The following is a 24466-nucleotide window of genomic DNA, read 5'->3' on the forward strand; positions in this document are numbered from 1 at the left end:
TACTTTTGTTTGTGCAACTAATTGTACTAACTAAACTGAAAAAGAATACATGCAGATATACAAATGAGCAGGGATCTGTCGCATAGTATAATCCACTTCTGATAAATGTCACGAGGCAGATTACAAGTGCAATGTACATTGGCGCCAGCAGGTGGCTCTCATTCAACAAACCCATTCACTCTGCACGCAGGCACAGTGAACGAGTTCCGCTGTCACAACACACAATGACCGACTCGGGGCCGAAGTTTAACGCATTCAGGTTTTTAAAGATTATTATAAGTAGTTTCCTCATTGCGGTGTTGCTGTTACTCACCATAGCGTCTATCAGGACGCTTTCGCTGGACGTAAATGTCGGACTTCAACTCGCACAATGGGAAAAGACGAATAACATCTCGCTCGTCATAGGCCACCGACAGCGAGAGGAGCTACTCGCACATTTTAAAGGTAATGTTTCGCTCGCTAGTGTAACGTATGAAGTGTAAATGCTTGTTGCACTGCGTGGACAGTAGCTGGAAAGGAAGGTGACCGACACCAGTGACCGACACTAATGAGCGTTATTTATTGTCTGTTCGTGTCCAGAGGCAATCCGGATCCCCACCGTGTCATTTTCAGAGGAGGAGAGCAACACCACCGCGCTGCTTGCATTTGACAGGTTCCTCCGCAAAGGTAACGTTGAATTAAAAAGGCTGCGACGAACGTTGACAGGTGCGATTGGTGGTGTGCGTTACGTAAATACCGTAGATGTAGCGTAACAGTTGAGCTAGTTCCGTGCTTTTACCAGACTCCCCCCTGTCAATGGCTTCACTTCCATGACGGGTATTTTGTATCACACAATAAAGCCCAATTCATGTCATTACATTCTTTAAGGAAGGTTTCCTGACATTTAAAATCAAGTGTATCACTCTTTAGCCTTGCTGACTGTCAACAGAAAACGTTACAGTATTTTCACGTGACATTTAATACAGGTTTTTGTCATTACACTTTAATTGTTTCAATTTAGGCCAAATTATGTTCTCCAACCGGTGGTCCAGAACCCCAAAGATATTCAGTTTTCTTTTCATTAAAAATGACTCAGAAAATTAATCTCTTATCAAAATAACGTCTATTTCGTTTTAAAATATTTTTTTAGTTCATTGACTAATTGATTAATCAACTGATTTCAGCTTTACTTACTGTATAATAATAGACTTGTAAATTTAAAGAAATGTATTTGTTCCTTAATTTTGTGGGCTCACAGCAGACAAATATAAAATGTGTGTGTGTATGTATATATATATATATATATATATATATATATATATATATAATATGAAAGCTACAGGGGCTGCGTTATCATGACTTTTAGTCCCTTGTATGTGTTAAGCTCCAAAGACACTTGATCCTACATTTGCCATGATGCAACGGAAAGCATCTTTTTTTTTTTGTTCGACCCATGTTTCAGCCCTCATGCCACACAGGTTATCTTTGTAGACTCTCACACTCCAGTCGAGTTACACATGAAGTTATACACCTTTTTTCAGCATTAAACTGACCTTCATTTGTAAATAGATGGTGTTCACCCTTTAAGCTTGTACTCGTCTTCCTGTGTCAGCCTTCCCGACAGTTTTCTCTTCAAGCTTGGTTCGTCATGAATTGGTGGCCAACTACAGCCACCTGTTTTGGGTGCAAGGATCACGGTCTGACCTGGTGCCATACCTGCTGCTGGCCCACATAGATGTAGTACCTGCCTCCGAATCGGATGGCTGGGAGGCCCCACCATTCTCTGCCAAGGAGATGGATGGCTTCATCTATGGTAGAGGGACCATGGATGACAAGGGCTCTTTAATGGTGCGAGAACATGTAATATTTAGTATGAGATGAATTGGAATTATTCACTTTTCATGTGCCAACCAGACTAATACAAACTTTTTATTTCTTCCAGGGAATTCTTCAGGCACTGGAGTACTTACTGATGAAAGGCTATGCTCCATGCAGAGGATTTTACATCGGTCTAGGTCATGATGAAGAAGTACTTACGATATTCTTCAAACTCTCACTCTTTAAAATTGTGAACTGAGATAATATTTGAACTATTATCGGTGTCTGTGTCCTTTTCTTCTTTCTTTTTTTAAAGGTCGGTGGTTACAAGGGGGCAATGAACATAGTGCGTGAGCTGAAGCTGCGTGGTGTGCAGCTGTCGTTTGTCCTGGACGAGGGCCTGGCTGTACTTGATGGAGTCATCAGTGGTCTTGAAGGACCTGCTGCACTGTGAGAACCCTTTTATGCTCTTGTGGAAACATGACATTTAGTTTGCAGACTTTACATGTTAAAAGTAAACAAGTGGACCGAGGCTGACGTCACAACAAACTCACAAGCACATCATGAAATTGCATGTCTGCATTACATTTTCATTCGTTTTTTAACAGTAATTTCTGTGCGTAAATTCTGTGTGTTTTGTGTTGTACTTGTTTTGTAGAATTGGGATAAGTGAAAAGGGTTCGGCGACTGTAAAGCTTAGTGTGTTTATGGTCCCTGGTCACTCCTCAATGCCTCCCAGGGAGACCAGCATCGGGATCTTGGCTGCAGCAGTCAAAAGGTGAGAGGTTCATCCTCTTCAAATTGAGATCTTTTTAAAACTGTTTTCATTTCTATGAATTCTTGTTAGTCTTTGCGTTTCTGCAGAACAATATGTTCAACCACATTCTACATTTTTTTAGTCCTCTTCAAACAAAGTCTAATATTGTAATTGTGTCGCGCTATTGCCTCAGACTAGAGGAGAACCCGATGCCAAGATTATTTGGTCATGGGCCTGAACATGGAACATTTGAGCATCTGGCGCACAAGGTAAGGAGGAGGCAGCTACTTGGTCATCGTTGTCATCACTTTTAATAGCATATTAGATCATTTCTGTTGTTACGCACTTACTCATTCTTTGTTTGCAGTTCGGACTCCCAATGAAGTTCATAATGACAAATCTGTGGCTGTTTGCCCCACTCCTAGGCAGGTAATTACATCCTAAAATTGATTTCTCACGTTTTCTTCCGATTGTATGCATTGGCCTGAACCATTTAGCATGTTTTACGTTGCAGGGTACTTGAAAGAAAACCAGACACTAATGCTTTTGTAAGGACAACCACAGCAGTCACCATGTTTAATGCAGGAGTTAAGGTACAGTTATTCATTCTGAAATAAAGGATGATTCACAGGAATTGATTGTGAATTAGATTGCAGCCCTTTTCGTTTTCCTGAATCAAACCTAAATTCTTTCCCACCATGTAGGTGAATATCATCCCGTCCCTCGCTGAAGCTTATGTAAATCTACGAATCCACTCAGCACAGTCCCTACAAGAGGTAGTCAGAAGTTTGATTCTCCTTTTTTGAGAATTCCTTATGTCTCTTCATGAATATTCTGAGTTGAGTTTTTGCTGTCACGTCTAGGTCCTGGACCTAATCCAGTCCACAGTGGGGGACCAACGAGTGAAGATGGAGCTTGTTAATGGATTTGACCCCTTGCCTGTGAGCTCTATGGATGACAAGTCCTTTGGCTTCCAGATCATTAAGAAAACTGTGTTGGACATGTTTCCAACAGTTGCAGTTGCTCCAGGTAGAATCCAGACGGACGTAATTGTATAAAAATGTGGTTGGTGAGGTCAAAATATGAAATAACTGTTTTGATATCATGTTTGTATGTTCAGGTATCTGTATTGGAAACACAGACAGTCGACACTTTAAAGACCTGACGAATGATATCTATCGCTTCGCTCCTGTCTGGTTTAAACCAGGTGATGCTCAAAGGTAAGGGTTTAGTTTGTCTAATACTGGATACAAACTGAACAAAGCCTGCTGCAGTGAGTATTATAAACTGCTTGACCAGAGTAATATCTGGCAAACCAGAAGGCCGCTGATGGTAACGCTTTTATGTCACAAACTTGTGATGCAATGATGTGACCTACTTGTACTGTTCAGACTTAAAGTCCTGGTTGAACAACTATAATATTATTCAGTGTTTTACTGTATGTATGGAACCAACCTTAAGCCCAGTTTGCCGCTCAGCTTTTGTGATTAAAAAGCTATCATCCTGCAAGACCAGCACAAGGAAATTGTAAACATAAAATGTATTTTCTCCTCTTTAGATACCATAAGTTGTTGTTTTCTTATTCTTAGATTCCATGGCATCAATGAACGGATTTCCAAAAAGAACTATGAGGAGCTCGTAGTGTTTTACTTCAGTCTGATTCAAAACTGTGACATTCAGAAGCTCCCTGAGCCTCACAGCTCTATCCATGAACTCTAAGGAATAGACAGTTTGGCTAAAAGTGTAATCCAAAAGTCTTTATTAGCAATCTGATTCATTTCAACAGCACCCAACGGGACCTTGACTTAATGTATTGGTCACTACATTTGAAATAAAATGCAATTCTGCATTTTAGAGCGAGATGGTACACTTTTCCATAGCTTTACATTAAAAGACTATTTTTAATGTTGTTTGATGACATACAGTATTGACCTTGTTCTGATAAAAATGATCATGAAATCACTATGTAGAGCTCTTCTGCATTTGCGATAACGGTTTTGCGATAGTGTAATGATTTTTAAATTGATTTTAAATCATGATGGTCTAATTTTATGGAAGTAACTGACATTTTTTTGTTGGTCTGCTAATAATATTGTTATACTTGAAGTTATGATGCTACATATAACATGAATGAAATGACTGCAGAACTACATTTTGGCTGCTAATAACAGAAAATATAAAAAGATGCTTCTTTCTGTAGAAATGCTGTTACACAATACTGTTACTATTACACAATACACTTACAAAAGCACAATTTCCCCAAAATGTATGAAAAAAGAAGGAAAAACATCTAGTTTACGATCCAGACATGTGGGAGGTATTCAACCACACTTTATTACAATTAACATAACAAATAGCTTGACAATAGAGGAAAGCAAGCATAGAAGTGTTGGCACGGGCTGTTCAAAACCAGTCTCATACGTTCAGAGACTGGCAATTATTATATGCGCCAATCTGAAGTGCCACTACGAGACGAAGCACAACTCCTTTTAAGTAAACGTACCCATTCACACCCCAAATGAAAGCACAGAAAAATGAACCAGAGAGCCCAATATGATCAGAATCCTCATATAACATTTTAACTGTCCAACAATGCTGTAAACAGAGTAGAGCTGAAACAAGTGGTTTCAAAAACCACAGATATAGTCTCTGCACAAAATGTTCTCTTTTTAGAAGATGAGAATAATATGGATGTCTTGGCTTTTTTGATTGACATCACACCTGAATTAAATTAATATAAAGCTGCAGGGCATGGACAATTCATAGTTCGATTTTAAATATTGTTTGGATATTATTCAATTGAACTTTCTTTATTTGATTTGACAGTGAGTTGTTGACTACATACAGACGTTAATACAACTGTTTGCTACATCAATATATATGGCATGAAATCATTATTATCAAATTAAATATTATTGTGACGTTCCAGACCTTTGCATGAGGAAATTCTCTCTAATTGGACCTCGCTGAATTTTAATTGAATACCCTTGGTTTATGGTCGTCATCACTAGTTTCACGTCTTTTTCAATACAGCATGATGTTAATTTAGTAAATGACTGTCCTATTTAGAGTAAATTAGACAATAAAGTATGGTATACTTTAAGGCGTGGCTACTTTGTGATTAAGAGGTGGCTACCACAGTGTTGTCTGGTCTTAGGTTTTGTCATACAGCTTTAACCCTTTCACAGTGTTTTCACATAAGTCAATCGTAACCTTTTTGGTCCCCTAAAATCTCTTATTCAGTGTTGGGTTGTACGTAGCTACACCCTCTCCAAGCCAAGATGGCGACGTCCAAAATGCCAAACTCAAGGGTATAAAAAGGGCAATCAATGAACCAATGGGTGACATCACGGTGACTACGTCCACTTCTTATAAATAGTTTATGATCTAGCATCAGGTTTATATGATTGGATTGTAAATATTGATGTTCAAGTGTGTTGCAGCAGGTAAAGGTGGAACTAATTTGAACTACTTTATATGCTTAATAGGTTATATACCACTCAATAATACATCATAATGAATTAGTTGATTTATATTTTGTATTACAAATATGAATTTGCAAAGTAGCCTAACTTGTAACTAATATTCTAAAGCTAAAAGTACAATATTTCCCCCCTGAGATGTAGGGAACTAGAAGTATAATTTTACATAAAATGGAAATACTCAAGTAAAGTACAAATACCTCAAAATATCACTGACAGCATTACACCCATTGAAACTAAAAATAGAAAAACAAAAAGCCCCTTGGGGAAATTAAATGGTTGTCAGGCAGTTCAAGAGAAAGTGTCAGCAGGTAGATCAACAGTGGAGAAAGACGAAATTTCAAGTTCAACACGTTCTACATCTACAAGGATAGACTGAATGACAGCAACAAAGAAATTATAAAGGCCAGACAGTCTTTTTTTCTCTGAATTTATTAACAACAATAGCAACGATGAGAAAGTGTTATTTTCTATTATCGATCGACTTATCAATCCAACATCTCAAACCCAATCAGAGACGCTGCCAACTGAAAAACATGAGCAATTCAACACATTGTTCATTACAAAATTATTGACAGAACAAATATTACCACTTACGGATGAACGCAGACACTGACGGCTTGACTAAAGACCGTATTAGTTCCACATTGTTGGATGTGAACTCTTGATAGAGAATCACATTGGTAATATTTAGTTGGGTCACCGGGAAAGGCGAAGAACCCACTGCTCCTTCCATCACAAGGGGTTCCAGTGGAAGTTGTTGTGGTAGTCGGCATTGTTGTAGTTGTGGTAGGGGGAATTGTTGTGGTTGTGGTAGGGGGAGTTGTGGTCGTTGTAGGGGCAGTTGTTGTGGTAGGGGGAGTTGTTGTGGTCGTTGTAGGGGGAGTTGTTGTGGTAGGGGGAGTTGTTGCGGTTGTGGTAGCGGGAGTTGTCGTTGTAGGGGGAGTTGTGGTAGGGGGAGTTGTTGTGGTCGTCGGCATTGTTGTAGTTGTGGTAGGGGGAGTTGTTGTGGTCATCGGCATTGTTGTAGTTGTGGTAGGGGGAGTTGTTGTGGTCGTCGGCATTGTTGTAGTTGTGGTAGGGGGAGTTGTTGTGGTCGTGGTAGGGGGAGTTGTTGTGGTCGTCGGCATTGTTGTAGTTGTGGTAGGGGGAGTTGTGGTCGTGGTAGGGGGAGTTGTTGTGGTCGTCGGCATTGTTGTAGTTGTGGTAGGGGGAGTTGTTGTGGTCGTCGGCATTGTTGTAGTTGTGGTAGGGGGAGTTGTTGTGGTCGTGGTAGGGGGAGTTGTGGTCATCGGCATTGTTGTAGTTGTGGTTGGGGGAGTTGTTGTGGTCGTGGTAGGGGGAGTTGTGGTCATCGGCATTGTTGTAGTTGTGGTAGGGGGAGTTGTGGTCGTGGTAGGGGGAGTTGTTGTGGTCGTCGGCATTGTTGTAGTTGTGGTAGGGGGAGTTGTTGTGGTCGTCGGCATTGTTGTAGTTGTGGTAGGGGGAGTTGTTGTGGTCGTGGTAGGGGGAGTTGTTGTGGTTGTGGAAGGGGGAGTTGTGGTCGTTGTAGGGGCAGTTGTTGTGGTTGTGGTAGGGGGAGTTGTTGTGGTCGTCGGCATTGTTGTAGTTGTTGTAGGGGGAGTTGTTGTGGTCGTCGGCATTGTTGTAGTTGTGGTAGGGGGAGTTGTTGTGGTCGTCGGCATTGTTGTAGTTGTGGTAGGGGGAGTTGTTGTGGTCGTGGTAGGGGGAGTTGTTGTGGTTGTGGTAGGGGGAGTTGTGGTCGTTGTAGGGGCAGTTGTTGTGGTTGTGGTAGGGGGAGTTGTTGTGGTCGTCGGCATTGTTGTAGTTGTTGTAGGGGGAGTTGTTGTGGTCGTCGGCATTGTTGTAGTTGTGGTAGGGGGAGTTGTTATGGTCGTCGGCATTGTTGTAGTTGTGGTAGGGGGAGTTGTTGTGGTCGTCGGCATTGTTGTAGTTGTGGTAGGGGGAGTTGTTGTGGTCGTGGTAGGGGGAGTTGTTGTGGTTGTGGAAGGGGGAGTTGTGGTCGTTGTAGGGGCAGTTGTTGTGGTTGTGGTAGGGGGAGTTGTTGTGGTCGTCGGCATTGTTGTAGTTGTTGTAGGGGGAGTTGTTGTGGTCGTCGGCATTGTTGTAGTTGTGGTAGGGGGAGTTGTTGTGGTCGTCGGCATTGTTGTAGTTGTGGTAGGGGGAGTTGTTGTGGTCGTGGTAGGGGGAGTTGTTGTGGTTGTGGTAGGGGGAGTTGTGGTCGTTGTAGGGGCAGTTGTTGTGGTTGTGGTAGGGGGAGTTGTTGTGGTCGTCGGCATTGTTGTAGTTGTTGTAGGGGGAGTTGTTGTGGTCGTCGGCATTGTTGTAGTTGTGGTAGGGGGAGTTGTTATGGTCGTCGGCATTGTTGTAGTTGTGGTAGGGGGAGTTGTTGTGGTAGGGGGAGTTGTTGTGGTTGTGGTAGGGGGAGTTGTGGTCGTTGTAGGGGCAGTTGTTGTGGTAGGGGGAGTTGTTGTGGTCGTCGGCATTGTTGTAGTTGTTGTAGGGGGAGTTGTTGTGGTCGTCGGCATTGTTGTAGTTGTGGTAGGGGGAGTTGTTGTGGTCGTCGGCATTGTTGTAGTTGTGGTAGGGGGAGTTGTTGTGGTCGTGGTAGGGGGAGTTGTTGTGGTTGTGGTAGGGGGAGTTGTGGTCGTTGTAGGGGCAGTTGTTGTGGTTGTGGTAGGGGGAGTTGTTGTGGTCGTCGGCATTGTTGTAGTTGTTGTAGGGGGAGTTGTTGTGGTCGTCTGCATTGTTGTAGTTGTGGTAGGGGGAGTTGTTGTGGTCGTCGGCATTGTTGTAGTTGTGGTAGGGGGAGTTGTTGTGGTCGTCTGCATTGTTGTAGTTGTGGTAGGGGGAGTTGTTGTGGTCGTCGGCATTGTTGTAGTTGTGGTAGGGGGAGTTGTTGTGGTCGTCGGCATTGTTGTAGTTGTGGTAGGGGGAGTTGTTGTGGTCGTGGTAGGGGGAGTTGTTGTGGTAGTCTGCATTGTTGTAGTTGTGGTTGGGGGAGTTGTTGTGGTCGTGGTAGGGGGAGTTGTGGTCATCGGCATTGTTGTAGTTGTGGTAGGGGGAGTTGTGGTCGTGGTAGGGGGAGTTGTTGTGGTCGTCGGCATTGTTGTAGTTGTGGTAGGGGGAGTTGTTGTGGTCGTCGGCATTGTTGTAGTTGTGGTAGGGGGAGTTGTTGTGGTCGTGGTAGGGGGAGTTGTTGTGGTTGTGGAAGGGGGAGTTGTGGTCGTTGTAGGGGCAGTTGTTGTGGTTGTGGTAGGGGGAGTTGTTGTGGTCGTCAGCATTGTTGTAGTTGTTGTAGGGGGAGTTGTTGTGGTCGTCGGCATTGTTGTAGTTGTGGTAGGGGGAGTTGTTGTGGTCGTCGGCATTGTTGTAGTTGTGGTAGGGGGAGTTGTTGTGGTCGTGGTAGGGGGAGTTGTTGTGGTTGTGGTAGGGGGAGTTGTGGTCGTTGTAGGGGCAGTTGTTGTGGTTGTGGTAGGGGGAGTTGTTGTGGTCGTCGGCATTGTTGTAGTTGTTGTAGGGGGAGTTGTTGTGGTCGTCGGCATTGTTGTAGTTGTGGTAGGGGGAGTTGTTATGGTCGTCGGCATTGTTGTAGTTGTGGTAGGGGGAGTTGTTGTGGTAGGGGGAGTTGTTGTGGTTGTGGTAGGGGGAGTTGTGGTCGTTGTAGGGGCAGTTGTTGTGGTAGGGGGAGTTGTTGTGGTCGTCGGCATTGTTGTAGTTGTTGTAGGGGGAGTTGTTGTGGTCGTCGGCATTGTTGTAGTTGTGGTAGGGGGAGTTGTTGTGGTCGTGGTAGGGGGAGTTGTTGTGGTTGTGGTAGGGGGAGTTGTGGTCGTTGTAGGGGCAGTTGTTGTGGTTGTGGTAGGGGGAGTTGTGGTCGTTGTAGGGGGAGTTGTTGTGGTCGTGGGAGTTGTTGTGGTTGTGGTAGGGGGAGTTGTTGCGGTTGTGGTAGGGGGAGTTGTTGCGGTTGTGGTAGGGGGAGTTGTTGTCGTTGTAGGGGGAGTTGTGGTAGGGGGAGTTGTTGTGGTCGTCGGCATTGTTGTAGTTGTGGTAGGGGGAGTTGTGGTCGTGGTAGGGGGAGTTGTTGTGGTCATCGGCATTGTTGTAGTTGTGGTAGGGGGAGTTGTTGTGGTCGTGGTAGGGGGAGTTGTTGTGGTAGTCTGCATTGTTGTAGTTGTTGTTGGGAGAGTTGTAGTGCTGAGGCTAGGAAAATCTAAAATAATGAGAATGAGATACTGTGTTAATGCTTTTTAAACTGTTTGTCAATCAAATAATATTTTTATATACATGAGCATGGCTGTTAGAATTTCTTGATAGAAAGAGCACACATTTGCTTTCTTCATTATATGTAATGTAATTACTGAATGTGGATGGCATTCAATCAAATACACACTAAAAACTGCCACTCTATGCTTAGCTCAACATTAAGAGTTTCACTGGGCAAGTAAACTCTGTGTTCAGGCCATTGGAATGCGTCACGCAGTTGTCCTATCGGGCATGTGAAAAATAAATGTGATCTTTATGAGCGGCCGATATACAGTACAAATCTGTGATCAGGAGATCTCCATCAATGCTTTCTAGTCGCCGATCCCTGAAAATGTTTCATTGTGAACAACAAATCCATTGAAATCGGCAATATTATTTAACGTTAACGGAGCTCTCCTCTTGCCAGCTTTGAGCAGCTGATTGGCAGCACAGTCCAGCATGGCTAAATAACAGAGCTAACAGCAGAGCAACATTATGAACTACTAACTTATTCAGACACATAGGCCTATTCTGTTGTAATCCATTCCCATGCTGGAGCTCAGATTAAACACGGTAAACAGCTTTTTCTTTTTTTTACAGTAAAAATTAGTGTTGAGCGAGGGTAAATTATTAATTAATTATCATACGTTCAAATGTAATCTTGTAAACTGTAGTTATTGGCCAGAAACTTGTATTAATACAGATGTTTCCACAGCAATATAAAATACATATTAGAGATGGAATTATATAACACTATAGCTCAAAGCAGCTTATAATACATGATTACAACTATTAATCCCCCCCCCCATTAACAAAGTTAAAGAATGACATTTTTTGACCTTTATTTTTTAATCCGCCATATTTTCTGTTTCCGACAAGTAAGTTTGGTTATCCGGCAAGTCAAATACATTGGGGCAAGTGGCTGAAAAAGCTTAATGTCAAGTCTCTGCCATGACAGGATACGATGTAAATGTTTTGTATTTTGGTTACCTGGAACCAGGATATAATGCAGGTGGCTGATGAAAGGGCATTTGCCCATTTTACAGAACTTTCCAGTCGTGTCATCCAGGTCCAGAGACCAGACAAAGGCTCCTCCAAAGTTGTTAGTTTTCAGGTAATTGACCTGAGAGGATGAGGAACAACACATTTCAACAGCTGACGTCATGTTGACAACTTATGTATTGTACCAGATTGTGTACATTTGTGAAGGGATTATTGAACAACAGTGAACTGAACAGATGACTACCTTAGTATCAAGACTGGCTTTGTTGTCAAATCCAACCCACTGATTTTCTGTGACGGCATATGGAACTTCCTGATCAACAATCAGCTGGGTAGCATTCCCTTCAATATAAAGGCAAGTCTGAAAAGAATGGTCAAAAATCATATGAAGATCAAATGTATTCATCAAACAGATATTTGTCAGACCAAATTGAGTAAAATTGGTTTGCTTATAATAAAGCTATTTATATGAATTGATAATATTCACAGCTTGCTGTTTTACATCATAATAGGCCCAGAATCCTTCTTCACCGGTGTAGCAGCCTTCTTCACCAGGACCATTGGCTGGTGCACCAACATCACTGGATTCAGTGGAGATGTCAAAAGCACGCCCATATGCCGCTAACCCCAAGTTTAGCTTGTGTGCAGGTGCTCCCTGGTCCCGCCAGTACCGCATAGCATAGTCCTACAATGTGAAGAATACTAAACAATTAAGATGAAAGGACATCTCTGAGTAGGAAGGTGTTAAGCAGTTGAAATATGAATCCCTGTACTGACAGTGTTCAAGTAGATTTCGTCTCCAGTGTCTTTGGATCCGTTGTATAAGGGGCTGTGATGTCCTGTGACACTTTCCGAGGGGCCGTGAAAGTCAAATGTCCACACATTGATGAAATCCAGATACCTGTTAAAATGCAGAGGAGATCACGTTGAACAAAACATGACAACAGCTAATCATGGGTACAATGTCAAGTATTACTTTAAATTAGTTTACATAGCAATCTGTGCGACTTCATAACTGGCATCGATGATTTCTTTCTCAGCAGAGACACTAGCAGTGACGATTAATCTGTCACGGTTAGTTGCTGTTCCTTCAGCCACAAAGGCCTCTTTGAGCTCCTATACAACACAGAAACATGGTTCAGTCTCTGCTAAACATAATGTTATATTTTCATAAATGTTTATTCAGTATGTACATTTATGACAGAAGATAAATTCAGGATCTGACCTTGCACAGCAGAGTGAACTTCGTCTTGTTCATTGGTTGGCTTCCAGGTCCCCCAGGGTACCTCCAGTCCAGGTTTAGCCCATCAAACTCATTTTCTCTCAGTAGTGTGATCGCAGACTCGATGAACTTTTCTCTGCTTCGTTTTGCTGCCACCATTGTACTGAATCTGGTAAACATTTAAACCAAACAGTGCTCTCAAGAAAACACACCACATACTGCATTTAAATGTTCTGTTTTAATAACACGAAGAGCAACAAAAAGCACAAAGTAATATGTGGCAAGACAAATATACAGCCATAGGCACGAACTGGTCAACACGCTTTTGTAATTTATTAGGAAAAGTGAGGAAAATAAACCACACTATGATCTACATAACTATAATGTGCAGTTAACCTCATTATTAGTATAGTAAGTATTCATAAAAGAGTAGGGGTAAAATAAAAACGCATGTAAACATTTTGTTATCATACCTGTAGTGCTATTTAGCAATCTAGATAAAAAAATGTATTTGAAAAAAAAATAAACAGCAGTTCCATGAAACCGCTCAGAATTATCTTGAGTAAGCGAGTCATGATCTCCTGAAAGACATTGCAATTGATTTGTTCGTGTTTTTTTTGGCACAATTGGGTTGGTTTACTTTGTTTTATTTGAGTGTTTAATGGCACCGGTCTGTAATTGATTTATGTATCTGTTTGTGTTGAAAAAAGTCAGATATTCTGATTACATGTATGCTTTGTGGGGTTTAATAATGACGAAACATTTTGGTTTAAACTTGATGAAACAACTACAACTGTCCTTTTACGGCGTTCATCTGGTTGCATTCAGTTTGCATTAATGCAAACACCCAATCATTTTCAACATACAACTTTATTAAATTTAATTTTAGGGTGACAGTCACATAATCAAATTATATAAAAATAATTTAGAGTAATTATTTTAATAAACACCATTTGGTGTTTGAAGATACCAACAATACTGACCACTTGTATGTGCACATCTGTGTGATTCTTTTCCAGCAACCTGCTTTTGGTTTCACATGATGTAATGAAAATATCAGGTAGAAATATTTGACTATAGTTTGACTATAGACTATAGTTGAACTATATTTTAGTGTACTTACATTATTATGTAGATTTTTAATATTTTCATCCCATAGGCTATTTTGCATGTGCTGATTGAATCATGAAATTAACTTATGTAGGTAATCAAATGTCAGCATCTGTCCTTGTGCCACCTCATTTGTATGAAACAATGCACCATGCATGCTGTGCAAAGCACAAAATCACATCATCATTGGGCAAAGCATGTTTTTTGTTCAGCAAAATACCAGCATGTTGAAGTGCTGCTTACATTTGTCTTTGCACGGACACAAAAAGGGCCGACATGTTCATGTCAGTAACTTACTTCTGTGTGTTGGAGGTCAAGCCTCCAACCGCCAGCAGGGTTTTGAGCTGTGGATTGCTGTGGGAGCATAAAGGTTTCGTAATGATTGTTTGACAAGACCCAAAATCAACAACATTTCCACAAACGGTATAGGCTAAAGCACTGACCTGGTTTTGAGTTCATTGAATGCCTGATAGTGTTGTAAGTCAGCTGCATTGCTGGGCACCAGCTCATTTTGGTTGTTAATGTCAGAAAAGGCATAGATCAGATGTGTACACTTGTTCGGATCGATATCTGAAGTCGTGAACTTCCCATCCCCCTCTCTATTTCCAGCCTCGCTGTTATAGTAACACACCAGCCTGGAGGAGGAGGCTGAGACATGGAAGAAAATAATGATGGTTTTAATAAGTCATTGTTTATCGACTGATAATACTGTTGATTATGATTAATGCATGTTATATACTTACCAATGCTGGAGATGATCAAACAGAGACCTTCAAAGTGGGTTAAAAATCAAGTTTAACAGGTCAGTTCACCCAAATTACAACATATAATCCACAGGTTTTCTCACAAACTTCTACTCGTCTCGAGCAGTACAGTTAGGTTTGGTTTTATTTGTCCCAATTAATGAGATATTACTCAATTACATTTCTCCATCCACCACAATACATTGAAGGAGAAGGGAATTTCATTTTACATTTTAATAATTCAACAGCAATGTGTATTATGGATAATCAACATTGTGTTTAGTGGATTATCCAGAGTAATAGAGACACTGTTTCTAAAAAGAGTTGCCAGTGAATTTTTGAATTGCAATCTTTCGGTGGCAACACAAACCAAATTCCATTAATTCTCACTGTAGTCTGAGGGACAGAAACATGGGTAAAGTAAACAAAAACTCTGCATAGCTAGATACCAATGGAGGTAAGTGAGAAAATGTGCTTTTGTTATTTGGAGGTGGTAAACATTTATGGAAACAATAACTTGACAAGCGTATCTTACCTGTAATTAGAGTGAGCTTGCACATGTTGTCACTATGTAGATAAGCAGAAGAAATAGACGAACATGTTTAGTATGCAGAGTCCCAGTATGTGTGTCTCCATAGATATAAAACCGCTATGTCTGCCCCAATGGCTGATTGCCGTTGCTCTGCATTGCACTCACATGGCGGATATTGCTTATAACGCCGTCCCGACCACGGCGTTGATGCAGAAGAATAACGCCCACCCGCCGATCCCCCCGCCGATTGATGTCTGTCATGATTTTGTGATAATCATGACAACAATAATGTTGTTTTGAGATGTTTATCCAACATGAGGGAGGTTGTTGCAAACCATGTACAATTGTGTCACAGGGCAAGCTTGGAATTCACTTCAGAAATAAGTTACTTTCATTTATAATCTTACTTTAATTTCCAAAACAAACATCAGGGTAAATCAGGGACACACACCAGTTTAAAAACAGGTGTCTTAGCAGTTTAAAGACACTCGTCACTGTCATACTGTGTACATTTTGACACCTGTAGCATAAATCAGAAATGACACTTCAACAGAACCACACAACATAGCATTTACTTTCATCGAACTTTAAATAAGTTAAAATGTGTTAAAGAGATACTATAAATATAAGTCAGTTGACAGGGTGTGGCAGTTAAGTATAGGGTGGGGATAATTACTGCAATGATCTACATCATTTTAAATGTGCACCAGAGATTAATTCAGGGCACTCAAAAGCTCTTCATTTTGATAGATATAGCTAAGTATTTAGTTAAAGAACAACCAAAGGACGGTGGCAAACAACAGTTTATCTTTTCTTTCATCATAAAGTCATCTCACATCGTCAGCTGTCAGTTGACAATGTCTTATATTAACTTTAAAGTTTTGAGACTGTAGCATGTTGGACCTGGATATTGTGACCTCAACATTAAGTTTCCCTTTGTCCCTCGTGACAGCTGACGATTAGCATCGTCTTCAGATAGATAGGTCAGTTTTATATTTTGTGGGGTGTCCATAAGTGCCACCACACACCGAGCTGCGGGCAGTTTGTGGGTTTACTTAAAAGTATTGGAACGGTTATTTGGATGCCGCACACAGCTGCGTTTTTGCATGTAAGTTATAGCCAACAGCCATTGATGTTGTCAGCACCCAACCAAAACAAATAAGAGATACTCTCCAAGATAATCCAGATAAGCACTCAAGTTGTGATCCTTGCTAATACCACAAGTTTGGGCAGATGATACGTCTTGTGAAAAAATGTTGGATAGAAGGATAGTTATTGTTCAGCATATTTTAATATCTACTTTAGCGATGCTGATTTGAAAGGAGTGTGAATGGAAAACACAACTGTCCGATCACATAGTCAAACCAAAGCACCTGCTTCAGAAATAGTCCTTGTTTTCCTGGAGCCATGATATGTTCACCTTGCTTTAACAGGTAATACAACACACAACCAAAACTTTAAATACAACACAACGGCAACATACAGCTATTGAATGTCAAAAGTATAGATATTAAGTGTATAGGACATTAGTGATAACATTGTATCCAACTGAATTAAAAAAGAAAACGTGCACAGTGTCTGCCGATTAAAACCTTCTGCCTAAAATGTGATTAGTTCAGCTGGTTTGAGAGATTAAGCAAGTATAGAAATATACATGGCAACAGCAAAGACATGAATGAAAATATGGTTTGTTAAAATAAAAGCGATACTTACAAATATGATTGAACGAAGCATATACTGTCTCTCTCCTGTGGTGGATGACTGGCAGATGACAGGCGACACTGTTTTAAGGTGGAGAGCTGAAAGGGTTTGGCAATTAACTAGGGTGGGGATAATTACGGCAATGTTCCATTGTGTTAATTGTAAAGTGATGGAATCTTGGACAGTGACCTCATGCCAGGTCCTTTATATCATGATCAAGTCTGACGAGGTTATTTCTGTCTAATAGAGGGACAGAGACCATAATTATAAATATGCATCAGAGATTGATTCAGGGCACAACAACCAAAGGACGGTGGCAACCAATGGTTTAACTTCTTTTTCATCATAATATCTAATTCATTTTAATCTCGCAAAGTACATGGGCTGAGATGATTTTAGCAACACCCCCACATTAGATCAGGAAGTATGTCTACACCCCTCTCTCTCATGGTGTCATAACCCGGCTCCTAGGCCATGACAAATACGGCAGACACAACAAATGATGGTAACGTAAAATGTTTATTTCACTAAATAAAGAAATAGTTAAAGTTATGAAGTGTGTCAGTCAATAACATCAGTAGTGTCAACATGAATGCGTGTGGGGTAGGGGTGTAACGGTTCACAAAATGCACGGTTGGGTTCGGTACGATACAGTGGAGCCACGGTTCGGTACGTTTCGGTACAGTAGAAAACTATAAATGCCAGAGAAATGTACTTGATTTTAAAATATATTTATTCATTACAACTAACATCATGAAGTTATTCTTTGACTTTGAACAATGATGGAACTATACCTGAGTGACTCATCTTCTGGGGTGTCTTCTTAGCAACACATTGTCTTCTTAGCAACACATAAGCATAAAAAACAAAAACTGCTGCTTAATGTTATGTAGTGTTGTTACTTACATCTTGCAAAAGAGATTTTTAATCTCAATGGGACTACCTGGTTAAATAAAGGTTTAAAAAACAAAAGAATGTGGGTATTGTCAGCGAAACCAAAATAACCGGTAGCAACTGCCTGGGAACACTATGTACGCCGGAGAGTAAACCCGCCCCGAGCAACGCTAGAGCAGGGTTTTTATGCCTCCCTGTTCCTGGACCAGGTGCTCTGCATCAGGTAATCTGCTCTCTGGGGACAGAGGGACAAAAGCATACTTGCAGTGATTAGAGACAGGGGCCGTCACACATGGTTGCATGGTGAGTAGATGGGTCCCAACATTTTGAAATAAATGTGTTCAAAAGTCTGAAAATCTGAGTGCAACTTCAAAGAACGTTACTACCAAACGCCTGTTTTCTGCAATCAAGCAGATTGTTTAGGTGTAATTGCAGAAAATGTTGTTGTTTGTCCAACTGTTCAGAACTGTGCTTGCTAAACGTGTGCCAACGAGCATCTTGTGTGCCAACGAGCATCTTTAAGGAAGGCTAAAAATGATCGAACATTGTAACTATCAAAACGTGCTGGAGTTTCAGTTGTGACAGGATTGTGAAAATAAGCAAAACTTTAGCAGTTATGGAAATTTAAAGACATTTTATTGTAAACTCCATATTAGTTAACACTTAACTCTCCCTTAACCTTTTTACCCCTAGCACTATTTCTCTCTCAAAAAAAATAAATAAATATCATGGACAAAAACCATCAGGAGTTGCTCCTCAAGACCATAAGGATTATATGCATATTTCTGGTCTCTTTTTAGGGTGAGAAAAAAGAAAACTTAAGAATTTGTGATTCCTTTGAGGGTAAACGTATTCCAGAGTAAATGGAGATGCAACAAAGGAAAATATATATATTTGTATCCTTTCCTCGTATATCATCTTAATTTCAAAGGCAATATAACCAAGATCTATGAATATTGATGCCACTGAGTAGCAGAAGACGTTCTACTAGGAGGCCGCTTTGAGCAGAATTTCAGGCCGAGCCAATATGGTGGCCTGTCTGTCTCTCCAAGCGGATCACTGTGACTCTCTGGATGTTAATCATTGCTGCAGACATGTAAGTCACTCAATCTGCAAATTTTAGCTGAAGTAACATAGGCTTTTATAAAATCCTAAAAATACACAAAATGTGACTTAATGTAACTACAGGGGTGGACCCACTACCGGGTCCATTGGGGGAAAGGTCCATGTCAGAAAGACCCTTCTTTTTTCACAACACACATGCACCAAATAAAGGAAAAATACAAGTCTGCAAGCTATAAGAGAAACATTCATTCCTTGGATATTATACAATTTACAAACCTACAAAGTGTGGCGAAAATTACATATTTATTTCAAGATGTTTCCATCTCCAACTGAATTGGATAAATTCTGTAGAATGGCCCAGTTGTTTCTCTGGCATGATCAGTCAAAAGGTTGCTTTTGACCTGTAGTTCCTGGGCATTTGGTAACATACTTCCTGTAATCTAAAAATATTTTTAAAACAACTTCATATGACGTGATATGACGTAAGTACGTCAAATTAATTGTTAGTAATTGTCAAAGTAACAATACATTCACAGAACAAGGCTATAATCAGTAGTAATGAGAACCGGACAATTGTTATGAGTCACAAATTCACCTGCAAGAACACACCCATATTACAATGCCAAAGTTAGACAATAAAAGCACACACACCTAATTGGGTTACAGCCTTGTTATTATTACTATTCTCTAGGGACAAAAGTCACTGAACCATGTACGTATTTACAGCGGTCATTGGCTGTATACGCCCACTGACTTAACTCTGCCTCTTTTTAGAAGAGGGCTGTGTCTGTGTCTGCCCCTTGACATCGCGTCACGACAGCCTTTCTGAAATCACATTTCGCCAGATTCGAATTCAGAGATGCTTGAGCTAAATGGGCAAACACAGTTGTTAAAGTGGTTATGTGATCAGACCAGTATAGGAGGAGGAGAACATGATCAGGTGTGACAAAAGCAGAGATGTCAGCAGCTTTGGACGTAAGAGGAACCTGCCGGTATCCTTTCAACAAGTCTTGGTGATGTAGGTAGCTGCACCTATACTATCCACACAGTCCTCCATCCGAGGCAAAGGACGAGGCAAAGGAAGATTATAAGATTATATATTAGTTTACGTCATGCAGTTGTCCTATCGGGCATGTGAAAAATAAATGTGATCTTTATGAGCGGCCGATATACAGTAAAAATCTGTGGTCAGGAGATCGCCATTAATGCTTTCTAGTCGCCGATCCCTGAAAATGCTTCATTGTGAACAACAAATCCATTGAAATCAGCAACGTTATTTAACATTAACGGAGCTCTCCTCTTGCCAGCTTTGAGCAGCTGATTGGCAGCACAGTCCAGCCTGGCTAAATAACAGAGCTAACAGCAGAGCAACATTATGAACTACTAACTTATTCAGACACATAGGCCTATTCTGTTGTAATTCATTCCCGTGCTGGAGCTCAGATTAAACTTGGTAAACGCCTTATCTGCCGACAGCTCGGGGTCTCTCCGTAGCGCAGTTCTGCTTATAAAGGAGTGAACAGCGAATGTATGAAGGATTAATTTAGTTATATTGTTATGCCTTCAGGCATGAAACAGTAAAACTTTGTATTGCGCGAGGGTAAATCACAACATTATCATATGTTCAAATGTAATCTTGTAAACTAGTTATTGGCGAGAAACTTGAATTAATGCCGATGTTTCCACAGCAATATAAAATACATATTACAGATGGAATTTTGACTCTTTAACTTCATAACACTTAAAGCAGTTTATAATACATGATTACAACTATTAACCCCCCCCCCCCCCATTGACAAAGTTAAAGGATAACATTAAGAATTGTTTTGCCATTTCCTTTTGCCCAATTGTTTCATTCTTTATTTATTTTTTATCCGCCTATATTTTGTATTTCCGACAAGTAAGTTTGGTTATCCGGCAAGTAAAATACATTGGGGCAAGTGGCTGAAAAAGCTTAATGTCAAGTCCCTGCCATGACAGGATACCATGTAAATGTTTTGCATTTTGGTTACCTGGAACCAGGATATCATGCAGGTGGAGGATGAAAGGACATTTGCCCATTTTACAGAACTTTCCAGTCGTGTCATCCAGGTCCAGAGACCAGACAAAGGCTCCTCCAAAGTTGTTAGTTTTCAGGTAATTGACCTGAGAGGATGAGGAACAACACATTTCAACAGCTGACGTCATGTTGACAACATATTTATTTCACCAGATTGTGTACAACCAGTCATTTGTGAAGGGATTATTGAACAACAGTGAACTGAACAGATGACTACCTTAGTATCAAGACTGGCTTTGTTGTCAAATCCAACCCACTGATTTGCTGTGACGGAATATGGAACTTCCTGATCAACAATCAGCTCGGTAGGAACCCCTTCAATATAAAGGCAAGTCTGAAAAGAATGGTCAAAAATCATATGAAGATCAAATGTATTCATTCAAACAGATATTTGTCACAACAAATAGAGTAAAACCGGTTAGCTGATAATAAAGCTATTTATATGAATTGATAATATTCACAGCTTGCTGTTTTACATCATAATAGGCCCAGAATCCTTCTTCACCGGTGTAGCAGCCTTCTTCACCAGGACCATTGGCTGATGCACCAACATCACTGGATTCAGTGGAGAGGTCAAAAGCACGCCCATATGCCGCTAACCCCAAGTTTAGCTTGTGTGCAGGTGCTCCCTGGTCCCGCCAGTACCGCATAGCATAGTCCTACAATGTGGAGAATACTAAACAATTAAGATGAAAGGACATCTCTGAGTAGGAAGGTGTTTAAGCAGTTGAAATATGAATCCCTGTACTTACAGTGTTCAAGTAGATTTTGTCTCCAGTGTCTTGGTATCCGTTGTATAAGGGGCTGTGATAGTATTACACAGTATTAGTATAAAGTATTACTTTAAATTAGTTTACGTGGCAATCTGTGCAACTTCATAACTGTCATCGATGATTTCTTTCACAGCAGAGACACTAGCAGTGATGATTAATCTGTCACGGTTAGTTGCTGTTCCTTCAGCCACAAAGGCCTCTTTGAGCTCCTATACAACACAGAAACATGAATGAATGAATGAATGAAATTTATTTATAGAGCGCTTTTCACAGACATAACATCACAAAGTGCTTAACAGAGCAGAAGTTTAAAAGCATAAAAAACACAATGTGACCCTAGGGTCAATAAATTACATACACAGAAAAAAATAAAATTTAAATTAAAACATATTTAACATATGGTTCAGTCTCTGCCAAACATAATGTTATATTTTCATAAATGTTTATTCAGTATGTACATTTATGACAGAAGATAAATTCAGGATCTGACCTTGCACAGCAGAGTGAACTTCGTCTTGTTCATTGGTTGGCTTCCAGGTCCCCCAGGGTACCTCCAGTCCAGGTTTAGCCCATCAAACTCATTTTCTCTCAGTAGTGTGATCGCAGACTCGATGAACTTTTCTCTGCTTCGTTTTGCTGCCACCATTGTACTGAATCTGGTAAACATTTAAACCAAACAGTGCTCTGAAGAAAACACACCACATACTGCATTTAAATGTTCTGTTTTAATAACACAAAGAGCAACAAAAAGCACAAAGTAATATGTGGCAAGACAAATATACAGCCATAGGCACGAACTGGTCAACACGCTTTTGTAATTTATTAGGAAAAGTGATGAAAATAAACCACACTATGATCTACATAACTATAATGTGCAGTTAACCTCATTATTAGTATAGTAAGTATTCATAAAAGAGTAGGGGTAAAATAAAAACGCATGTAAACATTTTGTTATCATACCTGTAGTGCTATTTAGCAATCTCGATAAAAAATGTTTTTCAAAAAAATAAACAGCAGTTCCATGAAACTGCTCAGAATTATCTTGAGTAAGCGAGTCATGATCTCCTGAAAGACATTGCAATTGATTTGTTCGTGTTTTTTTGGCACAATTGGGTTGGTTTACTTTGTTTTATTTGAGTGTTTAATGGCACCGGTCTGTAATTGATTTATCTATCTGTTTGTGTTGAGACAATTCTAATATTCTGATTACATGTATGCTTTGTGGGGTTTAATTATGACGAAACATTTTGGTTTAAACTTGATGAAACAACTACAACTGTCCTTTTAAGGTGTTCATCTGGTTGCATTCAGTTTGCATTAATGCAAACACCCAATCATTTTCAACATACAACTTTATTCAATTTAATTTTAGGGTGACAATGTCACATAATGAAATTAAATGAAAAGAATTGAGATTAATTATTTTAATACAACCACAAACATCTTTAAACACATTTGGTGTTTGACGATACCAAGAATACTGACCACTTGTATGTGCACATCTGTGTGATTCTTTTCCACCAACCTGCTTTTGGTTTCACATGATGTAATGAAAATACCAGGTATAAATATTTCTGCTTGTTGAACTATATTTTAGTGTACTTACATTATTATGTAAATTTTTAATATTTTCATCCCATAGGCTATTTTGCATGTGCTGATTGAATCATGAAATTAACTTATGTAGGTAATCAAATGTCAGCATCTGTCCTTGTGCCACCTCATTTGTATGAAACAATGCACCATGCATGCTGTGCAAAGCACAAAATCACATCATCATTGGGCAAAGCATGTTTTTTGTTCAGCAAAATACCAGCATGTTGAAGTGCTGCTTACATTTGTCTTTGCACGGACACAAAAAGGGCCGACATGTTCATGTCAGTAACTTACTTCTGTGTGTTGGAGGTCAAGCCTCCAACCGCCAGCAGGGTTTTGAGCTGTGGATTGCTGTGGGAGCATAAAGGTTTCGTAATGATTGTTTGACAAGACCCAAAATCAACATTTCCACAAACGGTATAGGCTAAAGCACTGACCTGGTTTTGAGTTCATTGAATGCCTGATAGTGTTGTAAGTCAGTTGCATTGCTGGGCACCAGCTCATTTTGGTTGTTAATGTCAGAAAAGGCATAGATCAGATGTGTACACTTGTTCGGATCGATATCTGAAGTCGTGAACTTCCCATCCCCCTCTCTATTTCCAGCCTCGCTGTTATAGTAACACACCAGCCTGGAGGAGGAGGCTGAGACATGGAAGAAAATAATGATGGTTTTAATAAGTCATTGTTTATCGACTGATAATACTGTTGATTATGATTAATGCATGTTATATACTTACCAACGCTGGAGATGATCAAACAGAGACCTTCAAAGTGGGTTAAAAATCAAGTTTAACAGGTCAGTTCACCCAAATTACAACATATAATCCACAGGTTTTCTCACAAACTTCTACTCGTCTCCAGCAATACAGTTAGGTTTGGTTTTATTTGTCCCAGTTAATGAGATATTACTCAATTACATTTCTCCATCCACCACAATACATTGAAGGAGAAGGGAATTTCATTTTACATTTTAATAATTCAACAGCAATGTGTGTTATGGATAATCAACACTGTGTTGAGTGGATTATCCAGAGTAATAGAGACACTGTTTCTAAAAAGAGTTGCCAGTGAATTTTTGAATTGCAATCTTTCGGTGGCAACACAAACCAAATTCCATTAATTCTCACTGTAGTCTGAGGGACAGAAACATGGGTAAAGTAAACAAAAACTCTGCATAGCTAGATACCAATGGAGGTAAGTGAGAAAATGTGCTTTTGTTATTTGGAGGTAGTAAACATTTCTGGAAAAATTAACTTGACAAGCGTATCTTACCTGTAATTAGAGTGAGCTTGCACATGTTGTCACTATGTAGATAAGCAGAAGAAATAGACAAACATGTTTAGTATGCAGAGTCCCAGTATGTGTGTCTCCATAGATATAAAACCGCTATGTCTGCCCCAATGGCTGATTGCCGTTGCTCTGCATTGCACTTACATGGCGGATATTGCTTATAACTCCGTCCCGACCACG

The 24466-nt window shown here is 40.2% G+C and overlaps 3 protein-coding genes across 3 annotated transcripts in view; 1 reads left to right on the forward strand and 2 right to left on the reverse strand.

Annotated features, from left to right (window-relative positions):
- Positions 1-203: 203 nt before the first annotated feature.
- On the forward strand, positions 204-4481 carry pm20d1.2 (peptidase M20 domain containing 1, tandem duplicate 2). Its single transcript, XM_079273860.1, has 13 exons — positions 204-444; positions 580-666; positions 1592-1827; positions 1922-2008; positions 2114-2247; positions 2456-2575; positions 2748-2823; positions 2922-2983; positions 3069-3147; positions 3259-3330; positions 3418-3583; positions 3675-3774; positions 4144-4481. The coding sequence occupies exons 1-13, from the start codon at positions 225-227 to the stop codon at positions 4271-4273; spliced, it is 1569 nt and encodes a 522-aa protein (XP_079129986.1). The 5' UTR covers positions 204-224; the 3' UTR covers positions 4274-4481.
- Positions 4482-11023: 6542 nt separating this feature from the next.
- On the reverse strand, positions 11024-22046 carry LOC306780731 (chitinase-3-like protein 1; the record flags this gene model as incomplete). Its single annotated transcript, XM_079273165.1, has 9 exons — positions 11024-11662; positions 11804-11986; positions 12079-12202; positions 12293-12417; positions 12527-12692; positions 13931-13987; positions 14077-14281; positions 20581-20713; positions 21891-22046. The coding sequence occupies 9 exons, from the start codon at positions 22044-22046 to the stop codon at positions 11474-11476; spliced, it is 1338 nt and encodes a 445-aa protein (XP_079129291.1). The 3' UTR covers positions 11024-11473.
- A 1240-nt stretch (positions 22047-23286) lies between these two features.
- LOC306780733 (chitinase-3-like protein 1) overlaps positions 23287-24466 on the reverse strand; it is a gene marked incomplete at both ends in the record, with an annotated part of 28054 nt that continues 26874 nt past the window's right edge. Inside the window, 2 exons of the mRNA XM_079273168.1 lie at positions 23287-23347; positions 23434-23638. Of these exons, the coding sequence (XP_079129294.1) occupies positions 23287-23347; positions 23434-23638 (266 nt within the window). The remainder of the gene's footprint in view (positions 23348-23433; positions 23639-24466) is intronic.

This window comes from Melanostigma gelatinosum, assembly GCF_949748355.1.
Source record: "Melanostigma gelatinosum genome assembly, chromosome: 8".
In the NCBI taxonomy this organism is placed as follows: domain Eukaryota; kingdom Metazoa; phylum Chordata; class Actinopteri; order Perciformes; family Zoarcidae; genus Melanostigma; species Melanostigma gelatinosum.